The 27553-nt window shown below is 53.0% G+C and overlaps 11 protein-coding genes across 11 annotated transcripts; 6 read left to right on the forward strand and 5 right to left on the reverse strand.

The window, feature by feature from the left end:
- Positions 1-231: 231 nt before the first annotated feature.
- Positions 232-2031, forward strand: SMAC4_08099 (uncharacterized protein). Its single transcript, XM_003347159.2, has 4 exons — positions 232-620; positions 691-879; positions 982-1662; positions 1743-2031. The coding sequence occupies exons 1-4, from the start codon at positions 543-545 to the stop codon at positions 1887-1889; spliced, it is 1095 nt and encodes a 364-aa protein (XP_003347207.1). The 5' UTR covers positions 232-542; the 3' UTR covers positions 1890-2031.
- An 822-nt stretch (positions 2032-2853) lies between these two features.
- On the forward strand, positions 2854-4418 carry SMAC4_08098 (uncharacterized protein). Its single transcript, XM_066090744.1, has 2 exons — positions 2854-3365; positions 3475-4418. The coding sequence occupies exons 1-2, from the start codon at positions 3048-3050 to the stop codon at positions 4033-4035; spliced, it is 879 nt and encodes a 292-aa protein (XP_065946894.1). The 5' UTR covers positions 2854-3047; the 3' UTR covers positions 4036-4418.
- Positions 4419-4568: 150 nt separating this feature from the next.
- Positions 4569-7921, reverse strand: SMAC4_08097 (uncharacterized protein). Its single transcript, XM_003347157.2, has one exon. It carries the CDS (start codon positions 7669-7671, stop codon positions 4891-4893), a length of 2781 nt encoding a protein of 926 aa, XP_003347205.1. The 5' UTR covers positions 7672-7921; the 3' UTR covers positions 4569-4890.
- A 2113-nt stretch (positions 7922-10034) lies between these two features.
- On the forward strand, positions 10035-11295 carry SMAC4_08096 (ribosome biogenesis protein NIP7). The gene is made up of 5 exons (XM_003347156.2): positions 10035-10131; positions 10209-10295; positions 10463-10589; positions 10682-10762; positions 10828-11295. Exons 1-5 carry the CDS (start codon positions 10087-10089, stop codon positions 11037-11039), a joined length of 552 nt encoding a protein of 183 aa, XP_003347204.1. The 5' UTR covers positions 10035-10086; the 3' UTR covers positions 11040-11295.
- Positions 11296-11464: 169 nt separating this feature from the next.
- SMAC4_08095 (uncharacterized protein) lies at positions 11465-13577 on the reverse strand (the record flags this gene model as incomplete). Its single annotated transcript, XM_003347155.2, has 6 exons — positions 13327-13577; positions 13140-13181; positions 12808-12995; positions 12634-12744; positions 12307-12577; positions 11465-12231 (listed from the first exon to the last, which is right to left on the reverse strand). The coding sequence occupies exons 1-6, from the start codon at positions 13367-13369 to the stop codon at positions 11465-11467; spliced, it is 1422 nt and encodes a 473-aa protein (XP_003347203.2). The 5' UTR covers positions 13370-13577.
- A 254-nt stretch (positions 13578-13831) lies between these two features.
- SMAC4_08094 (uncharacterized protein) lies at positions 13832-15071 on the forward strand. Its single transcript, XM_003347154.2, has 2 exons — positions 13832-14698; positions 14786-15071. Exons 1-2 carry the CDS (start codon positions 14042-14044, stop codon positions 15011-15013), a joined length of 885 nt encoding a protein of 294 aa, XP_003347202.1. The 5' UTR covers positions 13832-14041; the 3' UTR covers positions 15014-15071.
- A 63-nt stretch (positions 15072-15134) lies between these two features.
- Positions 15135-17075, reverse strand: SMAC4_08093 (uncharacterized protein). Its single transcript, XM_066090743.1, has 4 exons — positions 16803-17075; positions 16652-16741; positions 15642-16559; positions 15135-15581 (listed from the first exon to the last, which is right to left on the reverse strand). The coding sequence occupies exons 1-4, from the start codon at positions 16917-16919 to the stop codon at positions 15450-15452; spliced, it is 1257 nt and encodes a 418-aa protein (XP_065946895.1). The 5' UTR covers positions 16920-17075; the 3' UTR covers positions 15135-15449.
- A 466-nt stretch (positions 17076-17541) lies between these two features.
- SMAC4_08092 (uncharacterized protein) lies at positions 17542-19223 on the forward strand. Its single transcript, XM_003347152.2, has 2 exons — positions 17542-18649; positions 18723-19223. Exons 1-2 carry the CDS (start codon positions 17876-17878, stop codon positions 18930-18932), a joined length of 984 nt encoding a protein of 327 aa, XP_003347200.1. The 5' UTR covers positions 17542-17875; the 3' UTR covers positions 18933-19223.
- Positions 19224-19515: 292 nt separating this feature from the next.
- Positions 19516-22234, reverse strand: SMAC4_08091 (uncharacterized protein; the record flags this gene model as incomplete). Its single annotated transcript, XM_003347151.2, has 2 exons — positions 19516-20684; positions 20739-22234. The coding sequence occupies 2 exons, from the start codon at positions 22232-22234 to the stop codon at positions 19784-19786; spliced, it is 2397 nt and encodes a 798-aa protein (XP_003347199.2). The 3' UTR covers positions 19516-19783.
- Positions 22235-22780: 546 nt separating this feature from the next.
- On the forward strand, positions 22781-23989 carry SMAC4_08090 (uncharacterized protein). Its single transcript, XM_003347150.2, has 3 exons — positions 22781-23593; positions 23674-23753; positions 23830-23989. The coding sequence occupies exons 1-3, from the start codon at positions 23254-23256 to the stop codon at positions 23980-23982; spliced, it is 573 nt and encodes a 190-aa protein (XP_003347198.2). The 5' UTR covers positions 22781-23253; the 3' UTR covers positions 23983-23989.
- A 218-nt stretch (positions 23990-24207) lies between these two features.
- SMAC4_08089 (uncharacterized protein) lies at positions 24208-27015 on the reverse strand. The gene is made up of 4 exons (XM_003347149.2): positions 26370-27015; positions 25220-26303; positions 24904-25165; positions 24208-24843 (listed from the first exon to the last, which is right to left on the reverse strand). Exons 1-4 carry the CDS (start codon positions 26653-26655, stop codon positions 24418-24420), a joined length of 2058 nt encoding a protein of 685 aa, XP_003347197.2. The 5' UTR covers positions 26656-27015; the 3' UTR covers positions 24208-24417.
- Between the last annotated feature and the right edge of the window lie 538 nt (positions 27016-27553).

A 27553-nucleotide genomic window follows, 5' to 3' on the forward strand; every position in this document is an offset into this window, starting at 1 on the left:
TGTCAAAAATGGAAACTAATATCCAAGGATAACCGGAGCCTTCTCACCTAGTCTTACCCAATTAGCGAAGAGTCGTACGAATCCCGCCTTTGGGTTCCTGTTCACATGGCAGGAGTACCCGTAAAAGGCCCTTGGGGACCCCATTCTTGCCATGTAGTGAGCCAAGCTGGGAAAAGATCATCCAGGGACTTGCAGCTTGCTCTCTCGATCTCAACGTTGTTCTTCGTTCTGGGAAGTAGTTGCGTCCGATCATTTGGTGCCGAACATCCAGAACTGGAAGAACCTTACTTCGTATAAGTACAAGGTTCTTCCTCCCGGTCTCCTCATCGTTTCCTCAGCATATCAAAACAAGCTCGACTTTTTGGCTAGGTGCAAACTTCATCCTTAAGACGTTTTTGATTTTGCATTCAACCCCAATTCCTCTACAAAGACCGATTTGTCGTTTATCTTCAAGCAGCGGGAAAGCTTAGTGAACCTTCGCCGAACTCATCTCTTGGTTCCAGGTGCAGTTCAGTCACTACTCACATCTCAAGAGCGTAAAGATGGGCAGCAGTTCTTCGGATCGCAGACCAATCTTCGTGGCAACCCATCCTCGGGCTTGCTCTACGGCCTTCGAACGGGTATGTTCCCCCATTTCAAAGACGTGAGCAAGATCAGAGCAAAAAATCTAATCAAATGTCAACTACGTAGGTATTCATGACCCGCCCAGACGCCCTGACTTGCGTCCACGAACCCTTCGGCGATGCTTTCTACTACGGCCCCGAACGCATGAGCACGCGTTATGAGTATGACGAGGCCGCAAGAAAGAAGAGTGGGTATTCAGAGGTCAAGTACGGCGATGTCATGGGCAGGATTTTGAAGGAGATGTTTGAGAGCGACGTAAGTACACACCAAACCCTGTGTCTTTCTCTATTTCTCCTTATGGAACATCATTTACCCACAACCTGATTCATATCGTCTAACTACCACTTAACTCCTCAGACAACCCGCGTCTTCATCAAAGACATGGCCTATTACATCGTGCCTCCCAACGGCGACCGTCCCTTGACCCCGGCGCGTTCGCTCGATCGCCACCCCAACCTGGCAGGGGTCAACAACCCAACTATTATTCCCACCTCCCTTCTTCAGCTATTCCACTGGACATTCTTGATCCGCCACCCACGAAAGGCCATCCCGAGCTACTACCGCTGCACCATCCCACCGCTGAGCAAGAAGACGGGGTTCAACGAGTTCATGCCCAGTGAGGCCGGCTATCTAGAACTTCGCAGGCTCTTCGAATTCTTGCACGCTCAAGGAATCATTGTCGACAACGAAGCCGAGAACGAGGAGGAGCGCAAGGAAAAGATCAATACGTACCAGCAGATGAAGCAAATAAGTATCGACACATGGCAGGAGAATAACGAGACTGCGCTCAGCAAGCAGCTGGAAGACACAGCAGGTCCTGTGAATATCACAGTCATTGATGCGGATGACCTGCTTGACGACCCGGAGGGTACGTTGAGGGCCTACTGCGAGGCCATCGGCCTGGGCTTTGACCCCAAGATGCTCAAATGGGATGACGAGGAGAGCCAGAAGACGGCGAAGGAGGCGTTTGAGAAGTGGAACGGGTTTCATGACGATGCGATCGGGAGTACCGAGTTGAAGCCGCGGGAGCACAAGGCTGTAAGTCTTTTTGTTGTTCTTTTCGATTATCTCTGGATGCTGTGCGGGGTATCAATCAAGGTAACGCTAACATCAAACAGAAGACGCCGACCAAAGAGGAAGAGGACAAGGAATGGAGGGAGAAGTACGGAGAGGAGGGACAGAAGATAATCAGAGAAACGGTGGACAAGAATGTGGCCGATTATGAATATCTCAAACGGTTCGCTTTGAAGCCGAAGTCGGGGTAGATTTTGGGAGTGATTGAATTATAAGGACGCTGCTTGTATATCAATAACTGCAGAAGCAAGAGACATCCGAGACATGGTTTGAAAGACTTTGGATTGTCTCAAGAACATGATAATATAGAGATGAGACTGAAGAGAAATTGCTTTGTCAGTTCAAAGTTTGCAGGGCAGTGAAGAGAGCAACGGCCGACAAGAGACTCTGTGTGACTGGAGTGCAACGTAATCTCGTAATCAAACTTACGCATCCGTGCAAGTGCTTGAAGGCGACTGTCCCCCATTCGATGACGGGGACTTGGACGGTTGAGAGCGCGGAAGAAAAGGTGCTGTTGAAAATTCAGTTTCTCGGTTGGACGTGCCAATGTCTTCATCCATGAGCAACAGTAAAGCATCCCTCACTCCGGAATGGTACAGTATCATAGCCAAAGAGTCTTCGCCTAGGTGCGCAGCACGGGCGTGGATTCAAGGAAGTGTCCGCTACCGCCTAGGCACATCTTGCTGGCTTTTTGTCCCTCCGAGTTAGGCATCTTTGCCTGTTTTTGAGCCGATACTCCAAAGCCAACATGCAAACTACAACACGGCCGTACAACCGGGAGAATTAGCTTTTTCAGGATCAAGCTCAATAGGATCCATTCGCCAAATTGAACAGGGAAGTCGAAATGCAGGAGACGACATTGTTTACGGTACATGAGATGGAGCTCGGCCTGTGGGAGCTTCAGATGACAGGGATGCAGCCCGCTTTAGCTCCGGCAGGCAAAAGCCCACTGCCCCACATTTCCCGCGCATTCGAGGACCCGAATTGGTGGAAACGGGACCCAAAAAATGTTCTGAGCCCCGAGTCCCGTCCCGACCTCCGCGATCCGAGTCGACTGCTTGCTCCAGGCGTGCGCGCGAGCAGCCCCGTTCCGTTCCCGTCAGTCTCCAGATTCACCCCCGTCTCCGCGCCTGCCTGCCGCTTAGGTACCCGACCTCTATACCTAACCCCAACACCCACCTCGAACCGGGACCACCACCAACACCCGGCCGCCGCGACCTCGACGAAACGACCGATCGCCCAGCGCCCATCCCGTCCAAGGCCCCGGAGTCGTCGCTAACGTGGGCGCCGTGGTGCTACACTCTCCTTATACACCAACTCACATACACACACCAACACACACAACCACCATGAACTCGGTAACAACCTCGACAATAGGCCGCCTGGCCCTCGGTGCTTCGCGTCTCGGCGCCGTCACCAACGTTGCCGGCGCCGTGCGCCACGCCAGCACACACCCCACCACCGCGATCCCAAAACCGACCGCAGCCATCATCAAGACAAGTTCATTGGCGGAGGAGACGGCCGTCGAGCTCAAGAGCCCATCGAGGCTGCAGCTCAAGTCCGAGCCGGGAAACAAGGCCATGCCCAAGGGCCACGGCGATCGCATCTGGGCGTTCCATCACATTGAGCAGGGCCAGGTCATTTACTCGACCACGCCTGTTATTTCTGTACGCCGCCAGCAGTCACCCTCTTTTTTTTTCTTATTCTTGCCTTTTTATCTACCAGTACAGTCTCAATTAGCTAACCATGTGCAATGCGCCGCGCAAAAAATAACAGCACCAACACCTCCTCCGCCAACAACCCTTCACGGGCAAGAACCTCGTCCCCCGCAAGATCCGCAAGGACTACTGGCGCCCGCTCGCCATGATCGAGATGGAGGCCAAGGACCAGGGCGCCGTCGGACGCTCCGTCTACCAAAAGCTGCGCGAGTTCAAGAAGCGGCACGAGCTGGACTGGGCCAACGAGGCCGAGGAGGGCCGCAAGCTGATGCAAAAGTCCAAGCGCGAGCGCGGCGCCGAGCTCAACGACCAGAAGCCCAACAGCGTCGCCGACATGGCGGCCGTGCTGGCCGGCGCTGGCAAGGGTAACCTCATGTGGGAGGTTTCTCGCGTTTCTTCAACCAACTTGGGGACGGGCGAGATCAAGAGGGCCAGCGGGGCGGTGGAAAAGGGCGCTGTTGTCGACGTCAAGAGGCAGCTGAGGAGGGCGGTCGTGTACTGGGCCAACGAGCAGGATAAGTTCCATGCGCGGGAGTGGAGCGCTAATGTCAGCCATGAGGTTGGCATTCCTGGCGAGGCTGATAAGAAGAGGGTGCCTATTAGGATGAGCAGCGAGTGAGAAGCAGTAGGCGGTGGTGATGATCAGTCATGTAAGGGGATTCAGCTGAATGCCTGGGGTGAAAGAGCAAGAGGAGAAGGAGGAGTGAGAGTTGATTGAGGTGCTCACTCTCCGATCGGAAGGAAGAAGGCGATGTGAGGTTGTTGAGCCGCCAGACAGCGGGGGGTGGGTATGTGATGAGTGAGGACAACCAAACTGGGAATGGAAAGTTCTTGAACAGTTTCACGCCACTTCTTCTAGGCCATAAACCATCATACCCCGGGTGTACTATTGTAGCTGTATCATCATATGTATTGTTTGGGTAAAAACAGGTCAGTCGAGTCGGTTGGCCTCGCTGACTTGTGTTTGTATTCATAGTTCCTTGTAAAAATGAACATTTTGTGCAATGCCGTAGTGTTTAAGCTAAAGTGATGTGGTCATTAACTATCGCAGAAACCTCCGCTATGCTAATGGGTACTAGGTATGGTCTTTGTACCCTACGAGAAAAATGGGGATCACATGTCAACGAAGGAAGCAAATGTAATCATAGAACTTTGAATGCATTGGTATCACTACACTAAATCCTTTTAACTTCCGTATCTTAGCCTCCGCCATTCATAAGCGCATGACTACATCCCGAGATCATGACGCCTTTCGTTCCCATGTAAAGTAGTTAAAATATACAGCCCCAAACTCCAATGCAATGTGCATGCTATAAACGGTGAAGGCTATATGCATCTTCAAACTCTTCAACCAGTCATGCCAGATTCGTTTCCCCTTCCGCACTCGGGGCGTTCACAATCAACCTCATTAATCCTCCTAGTCCACGTCCACATTGTCGGGCATCTCTTTGTCAAGGATGTCTTTCTTAGACTTCTAGTCATCGTAAAGATCCTCGTCCATCGAGTCCGGCGCAACCTCCTCGAGTGCGTCATCCTCATCCAACTCCATATCCTCATCCTCATCGTAAGAATCACGATGGTTGGAGAGGACGGTAACTTTGCCATCGTCAAGGACAACCCGGGCAGTCTCGCCGTCGCGGATGTTGCCACGGAGGATCAAAACAGCCATGCGGTTCAGAACCTCCTTCTCAAGCAGACGCTGCAGTGGTCTAGCGCCATAAGCCGGCGAGTAACCAGCAGCACCGAGCTTGTCTTTGGCTTCTTCCGACACCTTGATGGTAACATTGCGATCGTTGTCGGTGAGCCGCTTCTGGATTTCTGAAATGCGTAGATCGACAATCTTGCGGATTTCGCGGCGAGTGAGACGGTTGAAGATAACAATCGAGTTGATACGGTTGAGGAACTCGGGAAGGAAGTAGTTGCGCAGGGCGTTCATCACGAGCTCGCGAGTGGTGGGATCAATCTTGCCATCCTTGGCGTTGGGACGAGCGAGGAACTCAGCACCCAAGTTGGAGGTCATGACGACAATGCAGTTCCTGGCGTCAATAACTCTGCCTTGGCCATCCGTGATACGGCCGTCATCCATGAGCTGCAACAGAACGGTCAAGACCTCCTTGGCTGCCTTCTCAACCTCGTCGAAAAGGAGGATTGAGAATGGCTTGCGGCGAAGGGCCTCAGTCAGCTGGCCACCAGAGTCATGACCAACGTAGCCGGGAGGAGCACCGATCATACGGCTGAGAGAGTGGCGCTCCTGATATTCAGACATATCAAAACGGATCATTGCCTTGGGGTCATCAAACAGGAACTCGGCAAGAGCCTTGGTGAGCAAAGTCTTACCGGTACCCGAAGGACCGCAGAATAGGAAGCTGGGAGGCTGGTTGGGGTTGGAGAGACCAGATCGCTGCAATCTGATAGCGTTGGACACGGACTGAACGGCCTCCTTCTGACCGACAACGATCTTGCCGAGAGCCTTCTCCATGTGCAACAGCTTCTCCTTCTCGGTGGTCTTGAGGCGTGTGACGGGAATACCGGTCCACCGGGCGACAATCTCGTTGATCTGATCCGGCCCGACAATGTCAGTGATCATAGAACCACCAGTGTCGGCCGCATTGGCATTGAGGGCAGCGTCAGCCGCAGCCTTCTCTTTCTCGAGCTTCTTGATAACGTTCTCTTGCTCGGGGATCGCGTAGTACTGAAGGTCCGCAGCACGGCTGTGATCTCCCATTCTGCTAGCGTCTTCGGCCTTGACTCTCAAGCTTTCAAGCTTTAGCTTTGCTTCCTGAATGTCCTTGCCTCTCTGCCTCTCTCTTTCGTACTTCTCGCGGAGGGGTCTGAGCTCCTCCTCCACGTTCTCGGCATCTTGCTTGGCCTGTGCGAGACGAGTCTTGGAAGCCTCATCCTTCTCACGAGACAAGGCGTGGATCTCAATCTTGAGCTGGCGCAACTTGCGCTCCATGGAATCGATGATCTCGGGCTGCGACTCTCGGGCGACTCTGACTGCGGCAGCCGCCTCATCGATTAGATCGACTGCCGAATCAGGAAGCCTGCGAGAAGTGAGGTAACGGGCCGCAAGAGTTGCCGCGGCCACAATGGCAGCATCGGCAATGTTGACACCATGGTGCACCTCGTACTTCTCCTTGAGACCACGGAGAATGGAGACAGTCTCAGGGATAGAGGGCTCTTTGACAAGGACCTGCTGGAAACGACGCTCGAAAGCGGCATCCTTCTCGATATACTTGCGATACTCGGCCAGAGTGGTAGCGCCGATACAGTGAAGCTGACCACGGGCGAGCATTGGCTTCAACAGGTTGGCCGCATCCATGCCGCCTTCTCCGGACGAACCAGCGCCCATGAGCAAGTGGATTTCATCGACGAAAAGGACGATCATGTCCTTGGACTCTTGGATTTCCTTGAGAACCCCCTTCATGCGCTCTTCGAACTCACCCCTGTACTTGCTGCCGGCCACCAGGGCACCAACATCAAGAGACAGAAGCTTGCAAGCGGCCAAGTTGTCGGGTACATCAGCATTGACGATGCGCTGAGCGAGACCCTCAACGACGGTAGTCTTACCGACACCGGGCTCACCGATGAGGACAGGGTTATTCTTGGTACGGCGAGAAAGGATACGGATGACTCTCCGAATCTCCTCCTCACGACCAATGACAGGGTCGATCTTGCCTTCCCTGGCCATGGCGGTCATATCAATGGTGAACTTGGCGAGGTTCTCGTTCTCCTCTTCGGTGTCGGCATTGCGAGAGTCGACGCGCTTGGTGCCACGGATGGCCTGGATAGCATCGGTAACGAGCTTTGTCTTGGGAATGTTAGCCTCCTTGAGCGCATTCGTGATTGCGGGCTCCTCGGCCAGGGCTGTAATAAGATGATCGACGGCGATGTATGTGTCTTTTTGCGTCTTCTGCAGCTCGTTGGCCTTGCGAAGGACTGTGTGGAAGGAAGGGGCCATCGAGACATGCTCAGGAGGAGGATCTTGACTGGGGAGGCGGACGAGTGACTTCTTGAGGGCGCGGTCGAACAGCTGAGGATCGCCATGGGCTCTCTCAATGACTTGGCGGAAGAGAGTGCTGGATGTGCCGGGCGTGGCATTCTGCTGGTCTTTGCTCGGATCTGGGAGAGGGTCGAGAAGGGAGACTGCCAGATGAACCGGGAGGAGTTGTGAGTGGGCGTATTGCTCTGCCAGGGCCATGGCATCCTCCAAAGCCTTCTTGGCCCGGTCTGTAAATTCCATTTTCGAAGTCATGGTTGATTATACTGTGGGAAACTCTGTTGGTCTCGGAGTTGTTTGTGTGGTGCTGTGCTTCGAGTTGGATGTGACTGTGTGTGTGTGATATGTATGTGCGTTGTTGATATAGAAAAAAGAAAAATCGCGGTGATGTTAAGATGAAGCTAGTGTGACGTAAGGCTTCAACCTTGAAAAAGAAAGCTGCTTGCAGCTAGAAGAAAAGGTGTTTGGGGTATCTCTTGTGCACTTTCGTGAAGATGTTTAGATGTGGGAGAGACAAAGAATTGGTTGACGGGGGGAGAGGTTCAGAGGAAGAGGAATTTATTTGCGAGCCTTGGTGGAGAGAGAAGTTGCGAGTTGATGCCCGAGCTGGCTGTGCAAGAGCAACAAGTGGGATGATTAGCTGCTTCTCGATGCCCCTCGCAGCCTGTCGCCTGTGCGGGCGCATACGGGAAGCGAGGAGACGGCCTCCGAGAAACGACGACATCATACCCGGCCAAGACCAGCAGTGACAAGCAGCCACCTGCAGGCTCCAGAAGCAACCCGAACCTTCAGCGGTCTTCCTGTCACCGTACTGGTTGTCGTTCGGGGCTGAGGGGTATAAAGTGGGTACCTCTAGGGCGGGGCATAAGCTTTCTGGTGGGGCATCGGCCAACGATATCTCCATTCATCTCAAGACCTTGGCTTCCATCTGACCCTACCAACCACGCCAATGTACCTGCATCGATCCAACAAGCTCATCATCAACAACCTTTCAAGACAGCGGGCCAACAAGGGAGGACTGGTAAGACCCAAGAAGCTGGGCTTTCACTGCCATACTGCTCTCTTCAGCCCTCCACTGTAACCTTTCTTCTATTGATGTTCTTCGTTTATGCTACCTCTTAGTGCACAAACATCAGAGATCATCTCGTGGCTCTTTTGCCCTTGCGTGGTCCGAATCACAGCAGACGACCAACATGCACGTTCTCTTCAGGTTGGACGAACCGCATTGTCGGGATCTTCACCCTCCAGCATCTGTCGTTGATGCGAATCATATCTTCCAGTGACTTCCCTATCTACAGGTTTGGCCATGACGGCACATTGAGGTATTCGGTTTCATTTGTTTCCATTGGGAATATGGAAAGCTTCTTGCGCATCCCGTTCTTCCGCTTTCTATGACGAGAAAGTCATGATGTTGCGGATCGCAGTGGGTTGGGTATCATGAGATTCTTCCGACCAGTCCGACGTGAGCCAGCTTGGTTGGTCCCACTCCACACCTACACGCTATTCACGGAACAGTGACATCGATTCGTTAGTGTCTGGGGCGGTGGTGATAATCGTGTTAGATGATAACGCTTCACTTAGTATGAGCTTTGTGAATTTGGTCACATTCCATGTTACGGTGCTCCCATTCATCGTTTGCCACTATTCGAGAAGGACATCCGCGGTTTAGAAACGGTGAGATACATAACCTCATTTGGTTAATAGGGCGTGAATCACAATGGACCATCTTCTAACTAAATACAAACACAACTTTTTGACCTCGACCAAGACCTCTTCTAACCCTGCTTGTGTCCGGATCGGTGTCTGATGGCGGTTGTTGTTGAGGCTCCTTAACATGCCATTTGAAATCAAGTCGAGCCCTAACCCTTAAATACCCCTGACCAAAATAAACATCGCAGTACAGCATGATCTGTTCTGGCGCTCGCTCCAGAGACTGAGGAGATGGAGGCAACAGTTTCTTTGATACAATACGAATACAACCATGTGCGGCCTACTTGAGAAAACAAGAAGATCAAAATAACATCCTCCTGAGTGGTTCCGTTACTGGGAGCAAGGCAGCCGTTCATCTCTTTCTCGACTAGAAACACAAGCCTCAACCTACACGATATGGTTATCCTTTATTTGTCCAACAACTTTCGTTACCATAAAAACCCGGCTCTAGTTGTCCTCGAAGTGATCATATAAGGTACTGATGATAGGAATCTGGATCGGCGGGGGGACGGTGAGGCCGGCCGGGCAGGAACAGAAACGTTGAGGATCAAAGAGTGAATACTGAATGTTGCCCTGAGAGGTATTGAGTTTGCGAGCGTCTCCGATCACCATGTACATGCGCGGCATGTTGTCACTGATGCCGGGCTTGTGAAAGTCACTGCCAGGCTGCCGGGGCACGTCGGGGTTGTGCACGACGAACGTAGTCAGAGAATGTACAAGTATGAGCGGGTAAAAGTGGAACTCGGCAAGTTAGCTTCGAGCATCCACTGAAGCCATTGCATCCAAAGTGGGGGATTAAAGGGCTTGGCGTCCCCCGCATATCGTAAGAGTGGGTCTCCTTGATAAAAAAAGTTCTGGCAGAGGACGCGGGCGAACGTCCATCGGTCGCGGCCGTCAGAGCTTGGAGATTCCTATCGCATTGCATCACCAACTCCATCAATCCACAACACAACCGACAAGATGCGCCCTCTTACAGAAACCGAGCAGAAGACTGTCTTTGAGAAGGTCAGTCCCAGTGTCAAAACAAACTCAATCATTACAAGGAAGAACATTGGCTGACTGATCGCACTGGTATCATACAGCTTGCAAACTACTGCACCGATCTCAAGAGCCTTATCGCTCCCCTCGACGATGGCGACAGATATGTTTTCCGTCTGAACCACTCTCGTGTATGTTCCACCTCGGTCGTCAACCTCTCGATCTCATTCGATATTCCCTCTTAGCCTCTGGCCGTGTACCGTCGAGGACAACGACAACGATAGCGACGGCAACGTCAACAACTACATTACCAACTAGAATAAGGACCAGGTAGACTGACAAAGACGATACTCAACAGGTCTACTACGTCCGTCTCTCCGTTGCCAACCTCGCCACGAGTGTCAGCCGCGATGCCCTCCTCAGCTTGGGCACCTGCCTTGGCAAGATGACCAAGACCGGAAAGTTCAGACTTCACATCACTGCCCGTACGTTCTAGACCTCTCTACCGAATCCCTCTGCCTCTTGTGGGTCAGTTTAAGCATATCTCGAAGCTAACAACCATCACCAACCTTTACAGTCCCTATCCTCTCCGAGCACGCCCGTCACAAGATCTGGGTCAAGGACAACGGTGCCCAGCCCTTCCTCTACGGCTCCAACGGTATGCCACTTTACCTCCTGGTTTTCTGTCCTACAAGCTTCAATACTGACGGATTTTGAAAACAGTCGTCAAGGCCCACGTCGGCCGTTGGTCCGAGGACTGTCCCGAGCACTCCGGTGTCGTCGTCTACAGCATGGCCGATATCCCCCTCGGTTTCGGTGTCACAGCCCGCAGCACAACCGAGGCGCGCCGTCTGGATCCCACGGGTATCGTTTGCTTCCGTCAATCGGATTGCGGCGAGTACCTCCGTGATGAGGACACTCTTTTCGCTGGTTAAAGTGTTTTGCTCCGGTCCGAGTGAGAAGAAGAGTGGCAGGAAACGAAACGAATCGGTTGGAAAAAGAGAAGGGCATACGAAAGGTTTTGTTTTTCAAGGAGGTACCATAAAGGCGTCCTGGCGTTTGCAACACACATAATACACTTTTGGTCAGAATCAGAGATACCTCTAGCAATTCTTATCTGGGTAGAGATAATTTGGCAAAAAAGGGCGGTTAGGAAATGTCTGCATACGTCAATGCTTCCGGAGCTTATAGACCCGGCTTATGAAGCCATATTTCGTCTAATATCAAACCTACACAGAAAACGTCAAATCGGTTCCGTACAGTCCTTTGTAACATCCGAATTCCAGTATCAATCCCCGTCTATGTTTTGCTCTAGTTTAACCTTGGCCTCCTCTACCACACCACTCCCTCCCTACATCCTTCACGCCCGATGACCCCCAACAGGACTAGCCGGCCTACTAACCGCATTATAAAAGCTCACGCTCTCCCTCTGCGCCACATACTCGCTGTCAGCGTACCCAAGCAACTGCCCAATTTCCGCGCTCTGGTGTCCCTTGATCCGCGCAATTTCCGCGCTCGAATAGTTAGTCAGGCACCGGCCCACCTCAACCGCCTCGCCCTCCCACATCTTGCCGTCGGCACCGGGCGTAGAGCGGCGCTTATCAACAACGCACAGACGCACGGCTTCTTGCTGAGCAAAGAAACCCTCGACGTCGACCACGCCGACGGGCAGAAGGCCGGCTTTGCCGAGCAAAGCCTTGTAAGCGCCCTGGTCGATGTACAGAGTGCCGTGAGGGCGCAGGCCGTGCAGGATCCAGAAGTAGCGGTCGCGGACGGGCGAGGCCGAGGGGAGGAAGCGCGTGTGCAGGGGGATTTGGCTGCGGTCGTTGGCGGCAGCTGGGGCTTGCTCGGAGCTGGGGGTGGCGGCCGCCGCGGCACCTGGGGTGGAGGTGCCGGAGCCGGAACCATTGTTGAGGGAGGCGAGAGAGGCCGTGGAGGGGTGGTTGACTTGGGTAGTCAGGGAGGCAGGGGAACGGCTGCCTTGGATGTGCTTGACGATCTTGTGAATGTTGCCCGGGTTGGAGGAGCGGGTGATCACGGTGGTGACGCCGGCGGAGGTGGCGAGGCGGGCGGCTACGATCTTGGTGGACATGCCGCCTGTGCCGAGGGATGAGCCGGCTTGGGAGACTGGGGGAGGTGAAAGCACAAATCAGGATATTGTTTGAGACTTTGGGCTAAGGGGGACAAAAAGGGGTCACTTACCATCGGCAACAAGGGCACCGATATCTTCGACAACCTCAATCGGTTGGGCGTCAGGGTTGGTTCTGGGGTTCTTGTCATAAAGACAGTCGACGTCGGTCATGAGGAAGAGGAGATCGGCGTGGACCATGGCGGCGGTGATGGCTGACAGAGTGTCGTTGTCACCGAACTTGATTTCGGATACGGCCAGCGTATCGTTCTCGTTGACGATGGGGATCACGCCCATATCGAGCAGCTCATGCATAGTGTTCTGCGCATTGAGGTATCGTGACCGCTGGAGGGAAGTAGGTCAGTGAGAATCCCATTGTAAGGTGTGTGATCCTCACTCACATCAGAAATGTCGCTTCTGGTAAGCAAGATCTGGGCGATAGGCTGTCTGAGATGGTTGAACAAGCTGTCCCATAGACTCATTAGGCGGCACTGCCCGATAGCTGCCAAGGCCTGTCATGTCATGATGTAAGTCAACTACCGTATCCTTCTTGTTGAGGAATTAGGAGGACTTACCTGCAACTTGGAGATATGTTTTGGTCTCCTCTCAACGTCCATTCTCTGGAGACCAACGCCAATGGCGCCAGACGACACAATAATCACCTTATGACCATCTTTTCGTAGCTTGACCGCCGTCTCGACTATAAGGGTGAGGTTGGATAGAAGGGGTTCATGTGTCTTTTCGTCCACAATGGAACTGGTTCCTGGGGTAGTGCATGTTAGCCCATGAGCAGCAATGGCATGTAAGAGCCCGCATTGTTATTATTGTATGTGCCGTATCGCATCAACTTAAAGCAGTTCTTCATAATGTTTTGAGGGAAAACAAAAATAAGGGGGTTTCCGCTCACCGAGTTTGATCACGACTCCAAGAGAACGAGGACCCCTCATGGCTGTAGGGAAAAGAAGATATTAACACACGCTCTAACACAATTACACCAAAGCCGTGGACTGAGATCGAATTTCATACAACACGCAGAAGACAATCCCGGGGATGGGTGAGTGAGATAAGAAAAGGGAGTGTTGTTCTGCACTTACACACATGGTGATGTTGATGATGGTGTTGCGTCTCGGTCTCCATCTTATAAAAATCCAAACTGTGGTTTGCCTGTACGCGTGTGTAATTTCACTCAACCCAAGCTTGACCGGTCAACAGCAACAGTTTCTCGATTTGGAATCGGTCCCTTCAAGGTGCTTTCGTCGGATACGGGCATGCTTCGGGGGACTGCTTCTGGGGAACTGGAGTCGCAAGTGGGTTCCATGACTTTGAGAAAGTGGACCGAGTCATTGTTGGCCGGGCATTGGCCGACATCGGGGCAGGGTCCCGGGCCAAAAGAACGCGAGGAAGGTTACAGGGCATTTTCAGCGCCCTTCAGCGCCCTTCAGGGACAGACCACCCGAGGCTTACCGGCTTTGTTGTCTCCGACAGGGCGTGAGATGCGGCTCTTGCGCGCCTCCCGATGGAACTTGTCTCCACGTGTGACGGCATCCACATGCAGCCTGGCGTTTCTCCACTGTAAATTTAGGTCAGACTTCCATTTACAATTCCCGTCATTGTTGTGAGCAATCCGATCCTCCCCGTCAAGGTGCCCATCTCATCTCAAACACGACCCCGATCCGATTGCAGATCAACGATTGGGACCCCCACCTTTGACGATACTTCCAACTCAGCCTTTCCTCGATCCCGTCCCCGACGACAGTCTTTTCCCAAGCCAACGGACTATCCGGACAGACGGCGCATACAACAACCAAAATGTCACCAGCGCCCACCACCAGCGCCGGCGCCTCCTCCTCGGGCATCCCTCCCTCCTCCCTCCCCACATCGACCGTCACCGAGAACGACACAAAACCCTCTTCCTCTTCCAGCTCAAAAGCCAGCGACCTCCTTCCGCGCTACCTCAGCAACGACCCCTCGCGCACGGGCTACGACCCCTCCATCCAATGGTGGATGAACTACTTCAAGATCCTCACGGGCCAGATCACCCCCGAGGGCATCGAGCACTACCGCGAAGACCGGTACAAAGCCAACGAGGCACGCGACTGCGCGCGGTGCGAGGCCGACCGCGACTGGCTGTTCCAGAATTCGCCCGTGGTGCGGTTCCTGCGGGAGAAGGTGGCCAACCTGAACGGCGTGCTTGACGAGACCAATGTCGTGTGTCGCCGGTGTCCGAGCCGGATCGTGGTGATTCCGGGAAATAAGGAGAAGGGCGAGGAGGATAGGATAGAGGTTGCCAGACAGGGTGGTGGTTTCAGTCCTGATCATGGTATTCTGCTGTGCGCGAATGAGATGCGGAATCGTGGACATTTGGAGGATACGCTGGCGCATGAGATGGTGCATGCTTGGGATCATTTGAGGTGGAAGGTAGATTGGTTTGGGGAGAAGAGTTTGAGGCATGCCGCTTGTACTGAGGTGAATGCCTTCTGTCCCCTTTTCCCATCCGTCTGTTTTGTTTCGGGCTGTAAGGACAGTTGCTAACCATTGGGATCTTATGAACAGATCCGAGCATCGATGCTTAGCGGCGAGTGCAGATGGACACGCGAGTCTATCGTCAGAGGCAACTGGACGCTTACCCAGCAATTTCAGAACTGCGTACGTATGCGGGCCATCCAGTCGGTAATGGCACGGCCGACGTGCAACAACGACGTACATGCGACAAAGGTGGTCAACGAGGTGTGGGACTCGTGCTTTGCGGATAAGAGGCCGTTTGAGGAGATCTATAGGTGATCTCGAGGCTGTATCGCGGATGAAGGAGCGTTTTATACCATGTAGTGCTGCTGCTACTGCTTGATGAACAAATCTCGAATTGTACAATAATGATACCACTTCCACTTGAATGTTCGGATTCAAGCCTATTGCGCTAATGTCGACATTGGTCAAACTTCTGATACTTGACTACAGTCGATGTCCAGTCCGTTACTCGCTAGATGCCGGAACCTAGGTAGGTATATGCACAGGTAAACAACTCATGAGCCTCTTCCCCTTGATGACACGGGGAGTTTGATCCCAAACCTCTTCCTCTCGCTCAAACGCCTAAGAACGCCAATGATACCATATGAAAACAAATAGGCTGACAATGCAAGTAGGCTCCACGCTTCCGCAGTGCTCGAAGAATGTTCGAAATATGTCGGACAAAGCAAAGGCAAAACTTGGGAAACAACCCTCAGTTGCCCATTTTGCTCGCCATCTTCTCCCGGTTTGCGGCCCTTTCTCCCTTGACGCAATGCTTCAAGATCCAAGGGTGGTTCTCAACTTCCTCTAAGGGAAGACGCTTCTCAGGGTCAAGTACCAACAACTAAACACAGGGTTAGTCAACGGCAAACAAGCATATCCGTGGAGGATAACGGCTGCTCACCTTCTTAATCAAATCCTTCGCCTCCTTGCTCACCCACTCCGGAATCGTCATATCCGCTCTAGCAATCCTTTTCTGCGTCATAATCGGCGTATCCTCAAACGGCGCCTCGCCGACCAGAAACTCATACGTCAACACGCCCAAACTCCACAAGTCCACCTTCTCGTTGTACCAGTTATCCTTGGATCCGCTCCGGATCATCTCTGGCGGCAGGTAATCCAGCGTTCCGCAGAGCGTTTGTCTCCGGTTGTTGGGCGCGTGCACGCTCCATCCAAAATCCGAGATCTTGATCTCCCCGTGAATGCCCACCAGGATGTTCTCCGGCTTGATATCGCGGTGGATGACATGCTTGCGGTGCAGGTATTTGAGCGCCGAGGCCATTTGCGCAACATACTGCGCCGCCTTCCACTCGGGGAACCGGTTTTCCTTGCGCAGGTGCTTGTACAGTTCACCCTTGCCGGCGTACTCGAGAATCAGAAAGATGCGCTTGCTGTCGTGGAAGTGTCCGTACAACTTCAGGATGTTGGGGTGTCGTAGGTTCGACTGGATTTCAATCTCGCGACGCACTTGCTTCTCGACTCCAGTGCCGTGTTGTAGTTCCGACTTGTAGAGTACCTTCAGGGCACAAATGAAACCAGAGCTTCGCTCACGCGCGAGGTATACGCGGCCGAATTTGCCTTTGCCAAGTGGTCGACCGATCTCAAACATGCCGAGATGGAACTGCTTGGGGGATATCGATTGGTCGTAACCGGCATTGGAAGAGGATTCTGATGTGGATGTCATTGTTGAAGAAACGCTAGCGGAAGCCATTGGCTGAGAGAGTTCATCGTGATCATCGTCGTCGACTCTGCGGATGCCGGCGTATGTCGTGGACTTGTGAGAAGCAACGGTCGAGGATTTCGTCGCAACGGGAACGGTTCTCTGGGATTTCGTGGTGAGAAAGGTTCGCTACAGACGACAATCGGATTCTTCTTTTGCGCGGCTTGCGAAGGAACGAAGATGGAAGTGCTTACTACGGTGTTTCCGCTTTGTGACTGGAGGGCTACTTTGAAGAGATTCGGCCTGCCGGGGGCGCCCGTATGTGGTAATTGACTGGGACCTGCCTACAAGGCGCATTTCAGTTAGACAAGTCATTGAATACATTGACGTATAGATCGATCATGCCTTCGACTTGAGCTGCTCTCTCGCCTTTTGTTGAAGTCGAGCACTATCGCTTGGATCGTTGTTTTCGTCATGTATCGACATGCGGCCGAAGCGAGACTCCATCGGCTGGCCCGCCATCTTGGGCGCGACGATTTCTGGGGTCGCGAACGAGAAACGGTTGACTGGATGACTAGGTGGTATGTTGCATAGAGGATGAAAGGATGACGGGTGGGCGCAAAAGCGATAGACTTAATTCCTAGGGCGTCGTGTTGAAAGCGCAGACCAGTTCAGTATTTGTTGGTTGAAGTTGGTTGTCAAGGTTGGTTGCACACAAGGCCAACGAAGTTGATGCTGATTGGAGTTGAGACGCTTCCCCAGATGGTGTGCCAGGATTGGGGTTTATTTACCGGGACCCATAATTCCGTTGCCTAGCAACAGTCCTGTCACTGTTTGCTGCGCTTTACTTCCCCCCTGGGGCCCCTTGAACAAACAACTGAGACCAGCAATGATGGGAAGGTGGACTTGAGCTCAACAGAGTTCACAGGATCAAAGGAAGAAGGGCGCTTGAACATGGCGGCCTGGAAGGCTGGATACTGAAGCTTTTATTTGTCCAACTCTTTTTTCTCGGATCTAGCAGAAGCACATTTAAGGCAGGTGTGATCAGTCGCAGCGACCAACCTGACACTCAAGAGAAGCAATGCTCCAAGCCCTGCTGCCCCTGCAGGTGCGCGCTAACCCCGGGGCTGAACGGGGCGGGCCCCGCTAAAACCCCGCCAGATCTCCAAGCTCCAAGCCTCTGACACTGACAGTCCCCAGTTTCATCTCTGAGACGGATAGAAAACACAGAGGTACATCTCCGCCTTCTTCACCCCATCAACTGCTGGGAATCGTACCAAGCTCGACGTTTGTCCTCCCCGTATATCGCCACAAGTACGGCATCAACTAGGTATTAGATACCTTGAACGGCCCTCGACCTCTCCTCTCCCGTACATACCTTAGCAATCATATCAAGTTCCGCTCGAAGCACCGACCGAATCCCTCACCCGACGACGACGACGACGACGACGACGACGACGACGACGACGCCGCTCACCATGACATCTGTCAAAATCAACCACATATCCTCGCTCAACGAGCCATACCCCTCTCCCTCGGCACTCGATGCCGCCACAACGACACACGTCCAAGGCACATTCGCCATCGCCACGCGCAAGCTGCCTATCCTCAAGTCCGGCCCCATCGACGCCATGTCGGCGCGGCTGGGGATCCCGATTCCCGAGATGATCTTCGGCGACAACCTCGTGTCCATAACACACCGACCGACGGGCTGGTCTATCCAGTTCAACGCCGAGGACGCGCTCGACCGCGTGGACAAGACGGGCGAGAAGATGTTGCGGGTGGCGTACGCGGGCGAGTGGAGCTCCTCGCGGGAAAAGACGAGCGCGGGCATCAGCGAGGTGGTCAAGCCGTTTGACTGGAGCTACACGACGGATTACTGCGGGACGGAGAGGCCCGGTTCGACCGGAGGGGCAGGAGCTGGAGGCTCTGAAGGGGAGCAGGAAAAGAAATTGCACGGGGACGAGAACACGCCGGATATACCCATCGAGCTGCTGAAACGCCGGGATCCAATCCTTTTTGCGGACGAGGTGGTTCTCTACGAGAGCGAGCTGGACGACAACGGGTGTAGTATCGTCAGTGTGAAGCTGCGGGTGATGGAGCACCGCATGTTGCTGCTGTGCCGGATGTTCATGCGATTGGACAACGTGCTGGTGCGGGTGCGGGATACGAGGGTGTATGTGGACTTTGATAAGGAAGAGGTGATTAGGGAGTATACGGAGAGGGAGGATATGTTTGAGAATGTGAAGACGGTAAGTCACAGTCAGAGAAATGAGACGGGATTACCATGGGATAGGTTACTGACTTGGTTACTTTGCGGAGCAGAAACTCTTCATGCAAGGCCTCAAACTGGATCAGGTCACTATCGTGCTTCGTGATGCCAACCAGGTGGCACCTCTGCTGCCGCTTATCAAGCAGGGAGTTGAGAGCGTTATCCTAGGTCCTGGGATCTCTGCGAAGACGATAACATCACGTTTCCCAGGGCAAACGCAGTTCCCGCCACAGACTCAGTTTGTCCGTCCGCCGCCAAGGTAGGAGTTGAGGAGCGGGTTTCGGTGATGTGTTTAGAGCGTTACAGACGAGATCATTCGGGTTAAAGACTTTAATTTGAACGAGGAAACGGCGTTACTGGCGTTGGAATGGAGAACTGGGTAGGTAGATACATAATCGGGGCACTTTGTTAAAATACCTATTGGAAAGCCACGCCGGGAATACCATAAGAGGATTCGTGACAAAGTACTATTCCTTTGACAAAACGTGCAATTCAAGACAACTTACCCATGACAGCGTGTTATGTCGATAACGAGCGGGCATTGATTCTCCGCAAAAATGAGAGGGTTCAAAAGTGTAGAAAAGTCAAAAAATGGGGGTTGTCCGATAGTGCCCGAAGACAGATTCGAACGCCATTGCTTCTAGGTAAGAGGGCAGGTACAGGAAGTGGCGCGCTTCACCTCTACCCCCTACGCTGTCTTATCCCATGGCTGTGTTGAAGATACGTCCCAGATACCGACCTTAAGTATTGGGTAACTTGAGTAGGAAGTATCAGACTTTCTCGGTCTCGGCCGCGTATATAATTTATTTGCCCACGGCAGGAGCCTTGAGCTGGGGGCCGGCCCATAATTCCCGTCTACCTTCACTTCCCTTGCGATCAAAGTTCAACTCATTCACCCAAGTCTCAATCCTCCAAAGCTCCGTCGGCAAGACCTAATGTAGACAAAACACTCCATTCTTTCGGCCAATTGGTATACAGAACGCTAATAAACCAGACAAATCCATCAGTCTTTCATATAACAAATAAGGACAATATCCACAAAGAGTAATTGCATGTAAAGTCATTTCGCATCACCCAACCCCTGAGCCCAACTGATCCAACATCCTCATGAGCATCACCTAGCATCCGCAACAGGCGAACTCGGCTGCGTAACCTCCTCAAACGACAGTTCCCACTTATCCACCTCCTTGAACTTCTTGGCCGCTTTCTGCAGCTCTTCACCCAGTCTCTCCGTCATCATCTGCGTCGTTTCCGGCAGCTCCTCAGCCTCGTCAAGGTCCATTGCGGAAACCGGTTCCTGTTCATCATTATCATCCTCACCATCCTCCTTGTTAACCCCGTTGCCACCAACAACAATGCCATCAGCGTTTTCCTTGTCAGAGCTCCCGGTCGCTCTGCCGTACGTCCGCTTTGGCTCTGAAGAGCCTGATTTGCTGGATTTCCCGGCGGCGGCTTTGCCGTTGCTTGTCGTACCAAACGGAGGCTTATTCTTTTTCTGCTTCCCCTTTTCCTTCTCCTTCTGATTCAGCTTCTCGGCAGCGAGCGCCTTCTCCTTCCTTTTCTTGGCGGCAGCAGTGGTGACGTAGGATAGTTCGTCACCGTCTGCGGTTGTTTCGTCTTCTTCAGAGGAGGACAATGAGTCCTCGTCGCTACTAAGGTCGTAAGGATCCTCCTTGTTCTTTCCCTTCTTGTGCTTTTTGTCGTGTTTTGTGTGGTTTCGTCGGGCGGGCAGCAAGCTTGTTAGAGTCTCCGTTGCTAGCTTCTGTTCTTCTCGCTTCTTCGCGGCTCCGGCGGCCTGTTTTGTTGCTGCGGCTGCAGCTGCGGCTGCTGAGGCTTTAGCGATATTCGGGGATGTGTAGTTTGGTGAGTGTGTAAGTGATGGTGGTGATGAAAGCTCGGAGGACATGTCTGCGTCCAGGGCTCCTGCCACTGGCCCGGCGCCCAGGCCTGGTAGTAACTCGGGAGTCTGAAGTCGTTCCGTGTAAACAGGTGCTGCTCGCCGGGTGTTGTAAGACCTGTGCGTTAGGTTGTTGAGTGATGGCCAAGCCACCGGGCTTCCAGCTTCTGACGAATCGCTTGCGGGTGGCGCATTCACCGGGTCGTTAGGGTCGAGGGGTGGCCTGGACTGCCTGGGAGGAGTGTAATGCATGGGTTCTAGGAGAGGTGAGGCGCCGGGTGTCGAGAGTGGAGAGGACATGGGGCTGTCGCTTCCGTCCCGCATCTCGATCGACTGATGAATGATATCGTTTTCCTCCTCTTCGGGTTCCGGGACCGGTTGCTGATGTACCGATGACCTGCCTCGCTTGTTTCGACCGGAGTGGCTTTCAAGTGACTTGCGTTTCTTGGAGCGCCGGGATGGAGACCCGGTTTCCGTAAGTTCTTCGTCGTCGACAGGCATCGCTCCACTGGAAGCCGGAATCGTGATATCAGCGCCGGAGGCTGTACCTGTGAGCGCCGAGGCACCAGACTGTCTCTTCGTCCTGTCGAGGGGTGTCGACTCGCCATCCGGTCCTGAGTCGTCGTCTTCGATGGCAGCTTCCCGATCCACGTCCATGTTGTCTTCTTCATCTGTCATGAGGATTCGCGACGCCTGCGAGGTCATGGACTGAGATCTCTGTCGTCGTCCCTTCTGTGCTGTGCCCAAGATACTGGGCTCACGTGCTCGGCGCTTGAACAGACCCAGATTAAGTGTAGACATGACGCTCGGTGTAGCAGGCCCCTTACTACTTGGCCTAACAAGACCGTCCTCTCTGCCTGATACACTGTTTTGTCGTGGACGGTGGCGCTGGAAGAGACCGACATCGAACAAGGAGGTGTTGGCGGATCTGAAGCCACCGGCATTTTGTGCGGTGATTGTAGGGTCTTCGAGGCTGTCGTCGAGATCAAACATATCGTCGTCCAGTTCCAAGCCGGAGGTGTCACCTGTTAGTCGCCGGGGCGCTCGTGGGCTCATTCGGGTGGGATTCGCAGCATCAGGGTTATCGTCGGTGCCCTCTGTGCCGGTTGTTGAAGTCATGTTGACCAGCCGGTCCATGGTCTCGTCTCGCCTCTCCTTCTGGATCTCCAGCGCCTTAGTCTGGTCAGAAGTCATGTGTTTTTGGGCTGCTGCTATGGCGGCGGTGCGCTTGGCACGTTCCTTTTCTCGGTCGCTAACATCGTAGATATCGCTGCTGGGGTCTTTGGCAGTCGGTTTAGTGACAACAGGTGGGGTGGCTGAGGAGCTGGTCGCCGTAGGCTGCGATGGCGCAACCCGCGATTTTCTTGGTCTGGGCATCGTGAATGTGTCGCGGGGTTCTTGTCTGAGGTTGTCTGTGTCGGTCCTTGGGTCTCGGGAAGTTTGGAGAATTGGCAAGATTATATACTTGTATTTTAGGGCAGTTTCGTGGCAGTGAAATTCATGGCAGTCGGTGGTGCATGCGCATGTATCGGTGTTGCTCCAATTTCCCGGATTTCTGAGCAGACAAGTTGGGGGAATCCTGAACGCGAATGTGAACTTCTGTCGGCACTGGAGTAGGTGCGTATTGATGCACGGTGGAGGTTGATGGGAGGAAAGCGCAGCGCACATGCGACGCGTTCCTTGATCAACACTGGGGTAGGTACCAAAAAAACTGGGCCCTTCAAGCGCGTGGCCTGGAACTGAAGTACCGTACTGCGAGAGGGGGGGTCTTTCGATGTGTACTTGGACATCTCCAAAACCCCCGATGTCAAACCATTTGCAAGTGCCAATTTACCGTCAATTGACTATTCAGCCCCGCGAAACGTCCGGGTTTCCAAACGTCCGGAGTTAAATTGTCAAAAGACTGTAAACTAACAGTATATCAGCTTCCACACATTCAAAAAACGAAACGTCGGGTAATTGAAATGTTTACGCAAGCCGTAATGCCTACTCGTCAGGTCTTCAAAAACGACCGTCTGACTAGTGGTTCCCGACGAGTAAGTACACATCACTAAAAATCCGAACTGTCTAAGAAAAGTTCGTAAGACCCCCCCTCTCACAGTACGGTACCTTGGTACCGAAATGGGACCCTGTAAGAATGCGGGGTGTGCAGGTCGGCAGGCAAGGAAGCGTCTTCCGCTCTTAGCAATAACTTCCAGAGTCCCGTCTTGGACCCAAGATGCAGATCCAACTTGATCTTTGAAAGCCATGGTTGTCAGCTGTGTTCACCCAGTTTTATTTCTTGTGTTGTGATATGTGGACACATGCAATTCTTGACTGCTTCTCGTAGATGGTCTTTATCTTACACCAACAGACGTGGTTATCACACCTAAAGGCATATATAATTGCCTAGTTAGCCCTAACCCTGAATTGTCAACAACAACCTCATGCTCAAGCAGTTCCTCGAGATCCCTGCCAGGAACCTCATTACGTCACTATCTGTAGCTAGCGTGGGTAGGGAGCTGGCTGCTGAAGTGGTGAACTCGAAGCTTTCAAGCAACAACTTCAAGCTTCCAACCAACGAACGAACAACAATCGACGGGATCAGCCCAAGGAATACTCCATAGAGATAGCTCCGGATTACCTTATTGCTTTCCGCCTTTTCATCAGCGCTTTACCAAGGCCCCAATTACAACCACCATCTGTCCATGAAGGTGACACAAAACCTGACAACACTCCGATCTTTCACAACATCCTCCCGTCTCATCACGAGCTTCACCACCACCAAACAACTCCCACCACAACAAACCGCCCCACTACCTCCCAAGATGGCCACCCGCATAGCCTGCCGCGCCGCCTTCAGGCGCAACGTCGTCCCCGTCACTCTCGGCCTCACAACCACCTTCGCCCTAGCATCACGACAACAGCCTCTGAAGCTGGACGCTTTCAGCTCCCAACAGTCGCGGTCTCTTCATTCGCAAAAGGACAACGAGAAGGAGTGGCTGAGTCCCGAAACTGTCAAGCAGCTTTCTAGCGGGAGTTTGAGCGGTATGTAGTTTTACCTGCGCTACAAGTACTCGTCTTCTTCTGATGCTGTATACGGGAGGCTAACATAAAAGCCTTTGCAGGTTTTGCCACGGGTCTTTTGATCAGTGTCTTTTCCAAGACACTTGTGCTGTTGGCTGGCGTTGGTATGGTGTTAGTTCAGGTATGTTCAACTTCACAAGGGAGACGTCAATATGTGGCATCACAACATGATGAAATATTGACTTGTGAATACCTAGGTTGCGTCTCGTTACGGCATCAACCTGGTAGACATGTTGCATCTTCGCAACCGTGTGAACTCGTCAAAGATCCTCAAGGCATTGCAGCACAAGGTTGCTTTCAAGCTTGCATTTGGCATTACCTTTGCGCTTTCAGCTTTTATGTCTTTCTAGATCGGGGGGGGGGGGGGGGGGGGGGGGGGGGGGGGGGTTAGAAGAAGGAGGAATACATATTAATCTCACCAATCATGATGCACAGGCGGTTCCATCATCTCATCCGGAAAGGGTTTTACGGAGTTGGCATGAGGACATGTATGATGTTGCATCTTTTTTATGTCTTGGTCATTTTACGCTTTTTCGAAACATCAGCTACTATCCAATGCTATGAGGCTGCCACACTTATAAAACTTCAACGAACGCCCACGACCCTTCTTGTCCCTCTCTTTCCGTCGAGCAACCAATAATCCAGTCCCGCGTTGGTCACTCCGCTTATACATATGCTTTAATTGGATGTACTAACAGTCTTATCTTCTTGGGGGTATCCAAAATGTTCAAATGCCGAACACCCTTCCCAACACCATCCGTTTCACAGAAGGAGAGCGAGCATGACTAGAACGGGCTTGTTTCCCGCAGCAGCCAGTCCGTGGTGAGCTGATCTCCGTCAAAGTAACCTGCCATGTTCTTCCTGATCTCCTCGTTAGACTTGTTCAGCCAGTCCTTCTCTTCCTGCGTCAGCAGGCTCTCATCAATTAGCTTCCTGCAGTAGGGTACCATAGTAATGTGCTCGAAGCCCAAATACGGCTTGTCGCCGAATTGGTGCTCAGTCTTCACTTCGCGAACAATGGCCAGATTCTCAATGCGGATTCCGTAGTTGCCATCCTCGTAATAGCCGGGCTCGATGGACAGCACGTTGCCAGGAGCCAGAGGAACATCGATGTACGCCTTCCTAGTGCCGATGCCGATGGGGCCTTCATGGACGTTCAGGAAAGATCCAACTCCGTGGCCGGTTCCGTGGCGGTAATCAAGGCCATATTTCTATGATAATAGTTAGCATATCATGGATTTCATATCACTGGGAGTAAAGTTAGCACTTACCCAGAGGAATTGGCGGGCCAAGGCATCCAAAGCGAAACCACTAGTTCCCTTGGGAAATACCGCCGTGTCTAGAGCAATGTTTCCCTTGAGAACCAAGGTGTAGGACTTCTTCTCGGCAGCGGTTGGTTGGCCGAAATGCAGTGTTCTGGTAACATCCGTTGTTCCGTCATAAAACTGTGCGCCTGAGTCGCAAAGATAGATAGCATTAGGGTCAATCACAGAGCAAGCGCCCCTTTCAGGCTTGTAGTGGATGATTGCGCCACTGCGTTGATGTTAGCAAATTGTGGTAAATCAGCCCTCTCACAAAGAAACTCACTTTGGCCCGGTGGAAGAAATGGTATCAAACGAAAGACCGACAAAGTCGGATTGTTCGCTTCTGAACTTTTCCAGCTGGTCAGCGGCCTCCACCTCGTTCAGCTTGGCCTTCTTGTTAACCAGTTGGTCTTCAAGCCAGGCAAAGTACTTGATCAGGGCAGCGCCGTCACGAATGTGGCACTTCCTCATGCCTTCAAGTTCCGTCTCGTTCTTGATGGCCTTTGCGTCCCCAATAGGACTCCTGACCTCGTCCACATGCTTTTCGCCGCCCAACGCCAGCTTGAGAGCCCAAGAGGCCTTGTTAGAGACCAGGTACTTGGTGGGCTTCTCCGACTCGCTGGTGCTCTTAGCAGCATTCGCAAGTACCTCGGTATCCTTAAAGAGGTCGGTGTAAGGCTTGATCTCAGTGCCATTCTCGGCCAAATATTGCTTGACCTCGTCCGTTAATTTCGATTCATCAACGTACAAGGTCGCGCTGTCCTTTGTAACGATGGCATATGAGAAAAAGACGGGGTTGTATGTGATGTCGTTGCCGCGGAGGTTGAAAAGCCACGCGATCTCGTCGAGCATCGACACGACAAAAGCAGCAGCCTTCTTCTTCTCGAGCTCCTTGCGCAGGTCCGTAAGCTTCTCTGCCGCGCCCTTGCCTGCGTACTTGGCGCCCAGCAAGAAGACCGGCTCGCTGGGACGAGGTGGCCTGCTCTCTCCCCAAACAAGATCCACCAAGTTCTCTGTGACAGCCTTCAAGCCTGAGCCACCGTGCTTCTTAATATCGCCGTTAAGCTTCTCGGCCACGGCTGGAGATATCAGAGTAGGATCAATGCCAACAGTCTTTCCGCCAGCAGACTCGTCCGCTGTCCATTCTTGCCAGGTGGGAACATCTTGGAGCCCGGTCTTGAGCAAGTGCCAGTTCTCATCCAGCTGTTTGGAGGCCTGGTTGAAGTAGCGACCGTCCGTAGCCAAAGCGGCCTTGTCTAGCGTGACGACTGCTGTTCCGGCAGAGCCACTGAACCCCGAGATGAAAGTACGGCGGGCGTCGCAGTCGGTGATGTACTCGGAGGCATGGCTGTCTTCTGAGGGGACAACTGCAGGGTTCCAAAAGGGTCAGCGGCCAGTGGGATTGTCTGGGTGGAGAAAGGCACGGGGCGTACCATAGATATCAACACTGCGCTCCTTCATGAGAGACCGCAGAGCGGCGAGGCGATCGGTTGTGTTGACAGTCATGATCTCTTCGTCCGAAGCGGCTTTAAGATGTTGGAATAACCTTGATGTAAGAGAGAATGCTCTAGTCGAACGTGGCGGCCGAGGAGAAGGAGTTGGGGCCTTGGGCAGATTATGTAGAACTCTGGCGGCTTGGGAGCGTATGGCTGATCGGGAGACAGAAGAGGAGGCAACTGCTGTCAGGCAAGAAGAGGGAAGGGACCAAAGGTTGCGCATGGAGAGGAGATGGCTTCCCGTAACGTCGCAAGAAGGACAGCCACGCAGACAGGACAAGAGGGGGGCAGTGATTTAATAGGATAGCAGCTACCGAGAAGCTATCACTTCATCGACTTGGACGAATTGGAAGGGTCAAGTTGGGGACTTCTACTTTGGGCGTAGTTGGTGGACGGGACCTTGAGGGGCAAGATAGCAAGCAGAAAGCACGTCGCAACGTTTCTGGTCACACGACGTTATCGCAGGTACTTCTAGAACACTAGCGATGCTGCACGTCAGTGTGACACCGGCATGTACCTCCCTATCAGATTTGCCGGGTTCAACCCCAACGCGGGAACTCCTCTACGCCCAACGATCAACGGCCGTCGTTGGAGCTACTTTCCGTTTTGAGCCATGTCACTCCACCTCCACCGGGCTCTATGGCCGCCCTCCGCCGGGTGGTCCCAGTCGATTATGTTAGTGGAAACCCTATGATAGCGTGGCTGCAAGAAGCTTTCACTAACAAATGGACGAAGCTGCTGGATGGACAGCGGCCTGTGCGACACAGCACAAACACAAAACACGACATGACAACATGATTCACAAGCGTACAATCCACTCGTTGATGATCAAACAAAGTTTCAAGCTTACCTCCGGATGCCCGATCGAATGGTAAAGCACATTCGGAAGGACTGGACGGGAAGAAGTTCGCTTAACGGAAGCTTCCCGTCCCGTACCTGATGATATGTGACCAAAACCTGAAGTCTTTCTTTCCGTCCTGCCCCGCTGCACCCGCCTGTCAGGGAACCCAAGTGGCTGCCCTGCGGAGCTGCCGCAGCGGCAACCCGCAAGACGGCAGCCTGTTTTTTTGTTTTTTTGTTTTTTTGTTTGGAGGGATGGGAGTCGCCCTCCCTTTTGTTGT

Source organism: Sordaria macrospora, chromosome 4 (genome assembly GCF_033870435.1).
Source record: "Sordaria macrospora chromosome 4, complete sequence".
NCBI classification, from domain to species: domain Eukaryota; kingdom Fungi; phylum Ascomycota; class Sordariomycetes; order Sordariales; family Sordariaceae; genus Sordaria; species Sordaria macrospora.

Coding starts and splice junctions, on each gene's coding strand:
- SMAC4_08094 (XM_003347154.2), top strand. CDS start 14,042: ATGTCACCAGCGCCCACCACCAGCGCCGGCGCCTCCTCCTCGGGCATC. Junction 14,699..14,785: donor GGCATGCCGCTTGTACTGAG/GTGAATGCCTTC, acceptor TCTTATGAACAG/ATCCGAGCATCGATGCTTAG.
- SMAC4_08093 (XM_066090743.1), bottom strand. CDS start 16,919: ATGGCGGGCCAGCCGATGGAGTCTCGCTTCGGCCGCATGTCGATACAT. Junction 16,742..16,802: donor GAGAGCAGCTCAAGTCGAAG/GCATGATCGATC, acceptor TGCGCCTTGTAG/GCAGGTCCCAGTCAATTACC. Junction 16,560..16,651: donor CACAAAGCGGAAACACCGTA/GTAAGCACTTCC, acceptor ACGAAATCCCAG/AGAACCGTTCCCGTTGCGAC.
- SMAC4_08092 (XM_003347152.2), top strand. CDS start 17,876: ATGACATCTGTCAAAATCAACCACATATCCTCGCTCAACGAGCCATAC. Junction 18,650..18,722: donor TGTTTGAGAATGTGAAGACG/GTAAGTCACAGT, acceptor TTTGCGGAGCAG/AAACTCTTCATGCAAGGCCT.
- SMAC4_08089 (XM_003347149.2), bottom strand. CDS start 26,655: ATGCGCAACCTTTGGTCCCTTCCCTCTTCTTGCCTGACAGCAGTTGCC. Junction 26,304..26,369: donor GCGCAGTGTTGATATCTATG/GTACGCCCCGTG, acceptor GGAACCCTGCAG/TTGTCCCCTCAGAAGACAGC. Junction 24,844..24,903: donor TGGCCCGCCAATTCCTCTGG/GTAAGTGCTAAC, acceptor CTATTATCATAG/AAATATGGCCTTGATTACCG.
- SMAC4_08099 (XM_003347159.2), top strand. CDS start 543: ATGGGCAGCAGTTCTTCGGATCGCAGACCAATCTTCGTGGCAACCCAT. Junction 621..690: donor GCTCTACGGCCTTCGAACGG/GTATGTTCCCCC, acceptor TCAACTACGTAG/GTATTCATGACCCGCCCAGA. Junction 880..981: donor AGGAGATGTTTGAGAGCGAC/GTAAGTACACAC, acceptor TTAACTCCTCAG/ACAACCCGCGTCTTCATCAA.
- SMAC4_08096 (XM_003347156.2), top strand. CDS start 10,087: ATGCGCCCTCTTACAGAAACCGAGCAGAAGACTGTCTTTGAGAAG. Junction 10,132..10,208: donor AGAAGACTGTCTTTGAGAAG/GTCAGTCCCAGT, acceptor GGTATCATACAG/CTTGCAAACTACTGCACCGA. Junction 10,590..10,681: donor CAGACTTCACATCACTGCCC/GTACGTTCTAGA, acceptor CAACCTTTACAG/TCCCTATCCTCTCCGAGCAC.
- SMAC4_08097 (XM_003347157.2), bottom strand. CDS start 7,671: ATGACTTCGAAAATGGAATTTACAGACCGGGCCAAGAAGGCTTTGGAG.
- SMAC4_08098 (XM_066090744.1), top strand. CDS start 3,048: ATGAACTCGGTAACAACCTCGACAATAGGCCGCCTGGCCCTCGGTGCT. Junction 3,366..3,474: donor CGACCACGCCTGTTATTTCT/GTACGCCGCCAG, acceptor AAAAAATAACAG/CACCAACACCTCCTCCGCCA.
- SMAC4_08090 (XM_003347150.2), top strand. CDS start 23,254: ATGAAGGTGACACAAAACCTGACAACACTCCGATCTTTCACAACATCC. Junction 23,594..23,673: donor TTCTAGCGGGAGTTTGAGCG/GTATGTAGTTTT, acceptor AAGCCTTTGCAG/GTTTTGCCACGGGTCTTTTG. Junction 23,754..23,829: donor TTGGTATGGTGTTAGTTCAG/GTATGTTCAACT, acceptor GTGAATACCTAG/GTTGCGTCTCGTTACGGCAT.